This window comes from Somniosus microcephalus, chromosome 11, assembly GCF_052327205.1.
Source record: "Somniosus microcephalus isolate GS21.2 chromosome 11, FLI_Smic_1.0, whole genome shotgun sequence".
In the NCBI taxonomy this organism is placed as follows: domain Eukaryota; kingdom Metazoa; phylum Chordata; class Chondrichthyes; order Squaliformes; family Somniosidae; genus Somniosus; species Somniosus microcephalus.
In genome coordinates, this window is record NC_140997.1 from 9,421,792 (window position 1) to 9,432,883 (window position 11,092).

At 52.0% G+C, this 11,092-nt stretch overlaps 1 protein-coding gene across 1 annotated transcript in view; it reads right to left on the minus strand.

The window, feature by feature from the left end:
- The window catches only part of grid2ipb (glutamate receptor, ionotropic, delta 2 (Grid2) interacting protein, b), a 186,422-nt gene that overhangs the window by 24,651 nt on the left and 150,679 nt on the right, over nt 1-11,092 (minus strand). The window contains 2 exon segments of the mRNA XM_086002222.1: nt 10,446-10,700; nt 10,702-10,769. Of these exon segments, the coding sequence (XP_085858348.1) occupies nt 10,446-10,700; nt 10,702-10,769 (323 nt within the window).

Sequence of the window (11,092 nt, forward strand, 5' to 3'; positions counted from 1 at the left end):
TCATCAAACCCAATCCTCACACCTCCTTCATCGTCAAACCCGATCCTCGCACCTCCTTCATCATCAAACCCAATCCTCGCACCTCCTTCATCATGAAACCCAATCCTCGCACCTCCTTCATCATCAAACCCGATCCCCGCACCTCCTTCATCATCAAACCCCATCCTCGCACCTCCTTCATCATCAAACGCGATCCTCGCACCTCCTTCATCATCAAACCCGATCCTCGCACCTCATTCATCATCAAACCCGATCCTCGCACCTCGTTCATCATCAAACCCCATCCTCGCACCTCCTTCATCATCAAACCCGATCCACGCACCTCCTTCATCATCAAACCCAATCCTCGCACCTCCGTCATCAAACCCAATCCTCGCACCTCCTTCATCATCAAACCCCATCCTCGCACCTCCTTCATCATCAAACCCAATCCCCTCACCTCCTTCATCATCAAACCCAATCCTCGCACCTCCTTCATCATCAAACCCGATCCTCGCACCTCCTTCATCATCAAACCCAATCCTCGCACCTCCTTCATCATCAAACCCAATCCCCGCACCTCCTTCATCATCAAACCCAATCCTCGCACCTCCTTCATCACCAAACCCAATCCTCGCACCTCCTTCATCATCAAACCCGATCCTCGCACCTCCTTCATCATCAAACCCAATCCTCGCACCTCCTTGATCATCAAACCCAATCCTCGCACCTCCTTCATCATCAAACCCGATCCCCGCACCTCCTTCATCATCAAACCCAATCCTCGCACCTCGTTCATCATCAAACTCAATCCTCTCACCGCCTTCATCATCAAATCCAATCCTCGCACCTCCTTCATCATCAAACCCAATCCTCGCACCTCCTTCATCATCAAACCCAATCCCCGCACCTCCTTCATCCTCAAACCCGATCCTCGCACCTCCTTCATCATCAAACCCAATCCTCGCACCTCCTTCATCGTCAAACCCAATCCTCGCACCTCCTTCATCGTCAAACCCGATCCTCGCACCTCCTTCATCGTCAAACCCGATCCTCGCACCTCCTTCATCGTCAAACCCGATCCTCGCACCTCCTTCATCTTCAAACCCAATCCTCGCACCTCCTTTATCGTCAAACCCGATCCTCGCACCTCCTTCATCGTCAAACCCGATCCTCGCACCTCCTTCATCGTCACACCCAATCCCCGCACCTCCTTCATCGTCAAACCCGATCCTCGCACCTCCTTCATCATCGAACCCGATCCTCGCACCTCCTTCATCATCAAACCCAATCCTCGCACGTCCTTCATCATCAAACCCGATCCTCGCACCTCCTTCATCATCAAACCCAATCCTCGCACCTCCTTCATCGTCAAACCCGATCCTCGCACCTCCTTCATCAAACCCAATCCTCGCACCTCCTTCATCGTCAAACCCAATCCTCGCACCTCCTTCATCATCAAACCCAATCCCCGCACCTCCTTCATCCTCAAACCTGATCCTCGCACCTCCTTCATCATCAAACCCAATCCTCGCACCTCCTTCATCATTAAAGCCGATCCTCGCACCTCCTTCATCGTCAAACCCGATCCTCGCACCTCCTTCATCGTCAAACCCGATCCTCGCACCTCCTTCATCTTCAAACCCAATCCTCGCACCTCCTTCATCGTCAAACCCGATCCTCGCACCTCCTTCATCGTCAAACCCGATCCTCGCACCTCCTTCATCATCAAACCCAATCCTCGCACCTCCTTCATCATCAAACCCAATCCCCGCACCTCCTTCATCATCAAACCCGATCCTCGCAACTCCTTCATCATCAAACCCAATCCTCGCACCTCCATCGTCAAACCCGATCCTCGCACCTCCTTCATCATCAAACCCAATCCTCGCACCTCCTTCGTCGTCAAACCCGATCCTCGCACCTCCTTCATCATCAAACCCGATCCTCGCACCTCCTTCATCGTCAAATCCGATCCTCGCACCTCCTTCATCGTCAAACCCGATCCTCGCACCTCCTTCATCATCAAACCCAATCCCCGCACCTCCTTCATCATCAAACCCCATCCTCGCACCTCCTTCATCATCAAACTCAATCCTCTCACCGCCTTCATCATCAAATCCGATCCTCGCACCTCCTTCATCAAACCCAATCCTCGCACCTCCTTCATCATCAAACTCAATACTCTCACCGCCTTCATGATCAAATCCGATCCTCGCACCTCCTTCATCATCAAACCCAATCCTCGCACCTCCTTCATCATCAAACCCGATCCTCGCAGCTCCTTCATCATCAAACCCGATCCTCGCACCTCCTTCATCATCAAACCCGATCCTCGCACCTCCTTCATCATCAAACCCAATCCTCGCACCTCCTTCATCATCAAACCCGATCCTCGCACCTCCTTCATCATCAAACCCAATCCCCGCACCTCCTTCATCATCAAACCCCATCCTCGCACCTCCTTCATCATCAAACCCAATCCTCGCACCTCCTTCATCATCAAACCCAATCCTCGCACCTCCTTCATCATCAAACCCAATCCCCCACCTCCTTCATCATCAAACCCAATCCCCGCACCTCCATCATCATCAAACCCCATCCTCGCACCTCCTTCATCATCAAACCCAATCCTCGCACCTCCTTCATCATCAAACCCGATCCTCGCACCTCCTTCATCATCAAACCCGATCCTCGCACCTCCTTCATCATCAAACCCAATCCCCGCACCTCCTTCATCATCAAACCCCATCCTCGCACCTCCTTCATCATCAAACCCAATCCTCGCACCTCCTTCATCATCAAACCCAATCCTCGCACCTCCTTCATCATCAAACCCAATCCCCCACCTCCTTCATCATCAAACCCAATCCCCGCACCTCCATCATCATCAAACCCCATCCTCGCACCTCCTTCATCATCAAACCCAATCCTCGCACCTCCTTCATCATCAAACCCAATCCTCGCACCTCCTTCATCATGAAACCCAATCCTCGCACCTCCTTAATCATCAAACCCCATCCTCGCTCCTCCTTCATCATCAAACCCAATCCTCGCACCTCCTTCATCATGAAACCCGATCCTCGCACCTCCTTCATCATCAAACACCATCGCCGCACCTCCTTCATCATCAAACCCAATCCTCGCACCTCCTTCATCATCAAACCCAATCCCCGCACCTCCTTCATCATCAAACTCAATCCCCACACCTCGTTCATCATCAAACCCGATCCTCGCACCTCCTTCATCATCAAACCCCATCCCCGCACCTCTTTCATCATCAATCCCAATCCCCGCACGTCCTTCATCATCAAACCCAATCCTCGCACCTCCTTCATCATCAAACCGAATCCCCGCACCTCCTTCATCATGAAACTCAATCCCCGCACCTCGTTCATCATCAAACCCAATCCTCGCACCTCCTTCATCATCAAACCCGATCCTCGCACCTCCTTCATCATCAAACCCGATCCTCGCACCTCCTTCATCATCAAACCCGATCCTCGCACCTCCTTCATCATCAAACCCCATCCTCGCACCTCCTTCATCATCAAACCGATCCTCGCACCTCCTTCATCATCAAACCCAATCCTCGCACCTCCTTCATCATCAAACCCGATCCTCGCACCTCCTTCATCATCAAACCCCATCCTCGCACCTCCTTCATCATCAAACCGATCCTCGCACCTCCTTCATCATCAAACCCAATCCTCGCACCTCCTTCATCATCAAACCCAATCCTCGCACCTCCTTCATCATCAAACCCAATCCCCGCACCTCGTTCATCATCAAACCCGATCCTCGCACCTCCTTCATCATCAAAACCAATCCTCGCACCTCCTTCATCATCAAACCCAATCCCCGCACCTCCTTCATCATCAAAACCAATCCCCGCACCTCCTTCATCATCAAAACCAATCCTCGCACCTCCTTCATCATCAAACGCAATCCTTGCACCTCCTTCATCATCAAACCCAATCCTCGCACCTCCTTCATCATCAAACCCGATCCTCGCACATCGTTCATCATCAAACCTGATCCTCGCACCTCCTTCATTATCAAACCCGATCCTCGCACCTCGTTCATCATCAAACCCGATCCTCGCACATCGTTCATCATCAAACCTGATCCTCGCACCTCCTTCATTATCAAACCCCATCCCCGCACCTCTTTCATCATGAAACTCAATCCCCGCACCTCGTTCATCATCAAACCCAATCCTCGCACCTCCTTCATCATCAAACCCGATCCTCGCACCTCCTTCATCGTCACACCCAATCCCCGCACCTCCTTCATCGTCAAACCCGATCCTCGCACCTCCTTCATCATCGAACCCGATCCTCGCACCTCCTTCATCATCAAACCCAATCCTCGCACGTCCTTCATCATCAAACCCGATCCTCGCACCTCCTTCATCATCAAACCCAATCCTCGCACCTCCTTCATCGTCAAACCCGATCCTCGCACCTCCTTCATCAAACCCAATCCTCGCACCTCCTTCATCGTCAAACCCAATCCTCGCACCTCCTTCATCATCAAACCCAATCCCCGCACCTCCTTCATCCTCAAACCTGATCCTCGCACCTCCTTCATCATCAAACCCAATCCTCGCACCTCCTTCATCATTAAAGCCGATCCTCGCACCTCCTTCATCGTCAAACCCGATCCTCGCACCTCCTTCATCGTCAAACCCGATCCTCGCACCTCCTTCATCTTCAAACCCAATCCTCGCACCTCCTTCATCGTCAAACCCGATCCTCGCACCTCCTTCATCGTCAAACCCGATCCTCGCACCTCCTTCATCATCAAACCCAATCCTCGCACCTCCTTCATCATCAAACCCAATCCCCGCACCTCCTTCATCATCAAACCCGATCCTCGCAACTCCTTCATCATCAAACCCAATCCTCGCACCTCCATCGTCAAACCCGATCCTCGCACCTCCTTCATCATCAAACCCAATCCTCGCACCTCCTTCGTCGTCAAACCCGATCCTCGCACCTCCTTCATCATCAAACCCGATCCTCGCACCTCCTTCATCGTCAAATCCGATCCTCGCACCTCCTTCATCGTCAAACCCGATCCTCGCACCTCCTTCATCATCAAACCCAATCCCCGCACCTCCTTCATCATCAAACCCCATCCTCGCACCTCCTTCATCATCAAACTCAATCCTCTCACCGCCTTCATCATCAAATCCGATCCTCGCACCTCCTTCATCATCAAACCCAATCCTCGCACCTCCTTCATCATCAAACTCAATACTCTCACCGCCTTCATGATCAAATCCGATCCTCGCACCTCCTTCATCATCAAACCCAATCCTCGCACCTCCTTCATCATCAAACCCGATCCTCGCAGCTCCTTCATCATCAAACCCGATCCTCGCACCTCCTTCATCATCAAACCCGATCCTCGCACCTCCTTCATCATCAAACCCAATCCTCGCACCTCCTTCATCATCAAACCCGATCCTCGCACCTCCTTCATCATCAAACCCAATCCCCGCACCTCCTTCATCATCAAACCCCATCCTCGCACCTCCTTCATCATCAAACCCAATCCTCGCACCTCCTTCATCATCAAACCCAATCCTCGCACCTCCTTCATCATCAAACCCAATCCCCCACCTCCTTCATCATCAAACCCAATCCCCGCACCTCCATCATCATCAAACCCCATCCTCGCACCTCCTTCATCATCAAACCCAATCCTCGCACCTCCTTCATCATCAAACCCGATCCTCGCACCTCCTTCATCATCAAACCCGATCCTCGCACCTCCTTCATCATCAAACCCAATCCCCGCACCTCCTTCATCATCAAACCCCATCCTCGCACCTCCTTCATCATCAAACCCAATCCTCGCACCTCCTTCATCATCAAACCCAATCCTCGCACCTCCTTCATCATCAAACCCAATCCCCCACCTCCTTCATCATCAAACCCAATCCCCGCACCTCCATCATCATCAAACCCCATCCTCGCACCTCCTTCATCATCAAACCCAATCCTCGCACCTCCTTCATCATCAAACCCGATCCTCGCAACTCCTTCATCATGAAACCCAATCCTCGCACCTCCTTCATCATGAAACCCAATCCTCGCACCTCCTTAATCATCAAACCCCATCCTCGCTCCTCCTTCATCATCAAACCCAATCCTCGCACCTCCTTCATCATGAAACCCGATCCTCGCACCTCCTTCATCATCAAACACCATCGCCGCACCTCCTTCATCATCAAACCCAATCCTCGCACCTCCTTCATCATCAAACCCAATCCCCGCACCTCCTTCATCATCAAACTCAATCCCCACACCTCGTTCATCATCAAACCCGATCCTCGCACCTCCTTCATCATCAAACCCCATCCCCGCACCTCTTTCATCATCAATCCCAATCCCCGCACGTCCTTCATCATCAAACCCAATCCTCGCACCTCCTTCATCATCAAACCGAATCCCCGCACCTCCTTCATCATGAAACTCAATCCCCGCACCTCGTTCATCATCAAACCCAATCCTCGCACCTCCTTCATCATCAAACCCGATCCTCGCACCTCCTTCATCATCAAACCCGATCCTCGCACCTCCTTCATCATCAAACCCGATCCTCGCACCTCCTTCATCATCAAACCCCATCCTCGCACCTCCTTCATCATCAAACCGATCCTCGCACCTCCTTCATCATCAAACCCAATCCTCGCACCTCCTTCATCATCAAACCCGATCCTCGCACCTCCTTCATCATCAAACCCCATCCTCGCACCTCCTTCATCATCAAACCGATCCTCGCACCTCCTTCATCATCAAACCCAATCCTCGCACCTCCTTCATCATCAAACCCAATCCTCGCACCTCCTTCATCATCAAACCCAATCCCCGCACCTCGTTCATCATCAAACCCGATCCTCGCACCTCCTTCATCATCAAAACCAATCCTCGCACCTCCTTCATCATCAAACCCAATCCCCGCACCTCCTTCATCATCAAAACCAATCCCCGCACCTCCTTCATCATCAAAACCAATCCTCGCACCTCCTTCATCATCAAACGCAATCCTTGCACCTCCTTCATCATCAAACCCAATCCTCGCACCTCCTTCATCATCAAACCCGATCCTCGCACATCGTTCATCATCAAACCTGATCCTCGCACCTCCTTCATTATCAAACCCGATCCTCGCACCTCGTTCATCATCAAACCCGATCCTCGCACATCGTTCATCATCAAACCTGATCCTCGCACCTCCTTCATTATCAAACCCCATCCCCGCACCTCTTTCATCATGAAACTCAATCCCCGCACCTCGTTCATCATCAAACCCAATCCTCGCACCTCCTTCATCATCAAACCCGATCCTCGCACCTCCTTCATCATCAAACCCGATCCTCGCACCTCCTTCATCATCAAACCCGATCCTCGCACCTCCTTCATCATCAAACCCCATCCTCGCACCTCCTTCATCATCAAACCGATCCTCGCACCTCCTTCATCATCAAACCCAATCCTCGCACCTCCTTCATCATCAAACCCGATCCTCGCACCTCCTTCATCATCAAACCCCATCCCCGCACCTCCTTCATCATCAAACCCGATCCTCGCACCTCCTTCATCATCAAACCCAATCCCCGCACCTACTTCATCATCAAACGCAATCCTTGCACCTCCTTCATCATCAAACCCAATCCTCGCACCTCCTTCATCATCAAACCCGATCCTCGCACATCGTTCATCATCAAACCTGATCCTCGCACCTCCTTCATTATCAAACCCGATCCTCGCACCTCCTTCATCATCAAACCCGATCCTCGCACCTCGTTCATCATCAAACCCGATCCTCGCACCTCCTTCATCATCAAACCCGATCCTTGCACCTCCTTCATCATCAAACCCAATCCTCACACCTCCTTCATCATCAAACCTAATCCTCGCACCTCCATCATCAAACCTAATCTTCGCACCTCCTTCATCATCAAACCCACTTCTGGCACCTCATTCATCATCAAACCCCATCCTCGCACCTCCTTCCCAGTTATGTAATCCTTCTCGAAACCTCTTTTTCATTTATAAAGAAAGCATCTCTGCAGTTTTTTTTATCATTTATATATAAAGAATTCAACCATTCATTTAGATTTGAGCTTGTACATTATTCCCGGGTATCTGCTACCAGCCAAACCCCTCGATTAGATTCCAGCCTGTAATCACTCCCGGGTATCTGCTATACTGAGCTCCCTGGTGCGATTCCTGTCTGTAATTTCTCTCTCTTATCTGGTATCTATATATCTATGTAAGTAAATTAAAAATCTTACAAACATACAAAAATGGACAGTAAAATGCCAACTGGCTCATCAAGCCTGACCCATCTGGTACAGTGTGAGACCTGCAAAACCATCACCCCAATTCCCCACGCCCCCAATGATTGTCCTCACTCAAAGACCCCTCCCAATGACTGTCCTCACTCAATGACCCCTCCCCAATGACTATCCTCACTCAATGACCCTCCCAGTGACTGTCCTCACTCAATGACCCCCTCCCCAAGACTGTCCTCACTCAATGACCCCTCCCAATGACTGTCCTCACTCAATGACCCTCCCCAATGACTGTCCTCACTCAATGACCCTCCCCAATGACTGTCCTCACTCAATGACCCCTCCCAATGACTGTCCTACCATGACCCCTCCCCAATGTCTCCTCACTCAATGACCCCTCCCCAATGACTGCTCCTCACTCAATGACCCCTCCCAATGACTGTCCTCACTCATGACCCCTCCCAATGCACTGTCCTCACTCAATGACCCCCTCCTCCCAATGACTGTCTCACTCAATGACCCCTCCCCAATGACTGTCCTCACTCAATGACCCCCCTCCCAATTGACTGTCCTCACTCAATGATCCCTCCCCAATGACTGCTCCTCACTCAATGACCCCCTCCCCAATGACTGTCCTCACTCAATGACCACCTCCCCAATGACTGTCCTCACTCAATGACCCCCCTCTCCCAATGACAGTCCTCACTCAATGACCCCTCCCCAATGACTGTCCTCACTCAATGACCCCTCCTCAATGACTGGTCTCTGTCATATCAACTTCCTCCAATGACCCCCCTCCCTCCAATGACTGTCTCACTCAATGACCCCCCTCCCCAATGACTGTCTCACTCAATGACCCCTCCCAATGACTGTCTCACTCAATGACCCCCATCCCAATGACTGTCCATCACCAAAGTACAACACAAACATGCTTATCTGTCCCTCACTCAATGACCCCCACCCATGACTGACCCTCACTCAATGACCCACCCTCCACAATGACTGTCCTCACTCAAGGACCCTCCCACCCCGTGACTGTCCCTCACTCAATGACCTCTCCCCAATGACTGTCCTCACTCACATGACCCCCCTCCCCAATGACTGTCCTCACTCATGACCCCCCTCCCCAATGACTGTCCTCACTCACATGACCCCCCCTCCCCAATGACTGTCCTCACTCAATGACCCCCCTCCCCAATGACTGTCCTCACTCAATGACCCCTCCCCATGACTGTCCTCACTCAATGACCCCCCCTCCCCAATGACTGTCCTCACTCAATGACCCCCTCCCCAATGACTGTCCTCACTCAATGACCCCCCCTCCCCATACTACTGTCCCTCCACTCAATGACCCCTCCCCAATGACTGTCCTCACTCAATGACCCCTCGCCAATGACTGTCCCTCACTCAATGACCCCTCCCCAATGACTGCCCTCACTCAATGACCCCTCCCCCAATGACTGTCCTCACTCAATGACCCCTCCCCAATGACTGTCCTCACTCAATGACCCCTCCCCAATGACTGTCCTCACTCAATGACCCCCCCTCCCCAATGACTGTCCTCACTCAATGACCCCTCCGCAATGACTGTCCTCACTCAATGACCCCCCTCGCCAATGACTGTCCTCACTCAATGACCCCTCCCCCGATGACTGTCCTCACTCAATGACGCCCATCCCCAATGACTGTCCTCACTCAATGACCCCTCCCCAATGACTGTCCTCACTCAATGACGCCCCTCCCAATGACTGTCATTACTCAATGACCCCCTCCCCAATAAATCCCAATGGCCCCCATGACCTCTCCTCCCGATGGCACCCATACTCCCCCAATGAACCCCTCCCCAATGACCCACCTCCCCAATGAACCCCATGACCCCAATGACACCCATATTCCCCAAATGACTCCCCAACGACTCTCCCAATAACCCCACAACACTCCTCCCCAAAGATCCCCTTTACCCAATGACCCCCTCCCCAATTACCTCTCCCCAATGACCCCACTCCCCCAATGACCCACTTACCTTCGAAAGTAGACATATTTGACACTCAGGAACTCATCTGGCTCCCCTATTGAATGCAAATCCACTCTCACTATGAGTCTGAGTGCCCGCTAATTATCAAGAGCTCTAACTTTTATGTTTGAAAAAACTTACTTCTTCATAGTCGTTCTCTGGGGTCATGAACTCGTCCATGATGGTCACTTTCTGCCCCAGCTGCTCACTCAGGGCGTCCAGAAACCGGTCTGTATCACGGCTGCGAGGAGGCCGGGAGAAAGTGAAGAGCTTCTTGCGGCGGCTCAGGGGGCTGTTCCTGGTCATCCGCGTTCTCTGTGGCGAGGGGCTGGGGCTGCCGTCCAGGCTGACGTAGGGGTGGCTGTCCGAATTAGTGGGGGAGGGGACGTTTGGGGGGGTGACAGCGACAGGGCTGTGCGGTAAGAGGCTCCATCTGCCACGACAGAGACAGCCCCTTTCTGCTGCCTGCAACATAAACAAAAGTAATTATTTCAACAATTCCCTTTTACAGATCCACATTAAATAAGCAGACTCTTTAGAGCTAACAACATTTTGTGTCAAACACATTTCAGCAGCCAAGACACTTGCACACCCGGCACAGACTCGATGGGCCGAATGGCCTCCTACTGTGCTGTACTAATCCAGGATTCGATGATCATAACAGAACAGCAGCTGGCAGGGAGAGGCTACAATTGGGTTAGGGAGAGAGCTGCCCCGTTTCCCTGCATTACAACAGTGAGTGTCATGAATATTATCGTTCATGAAATAACACTGGGCGGCCAGCTGGT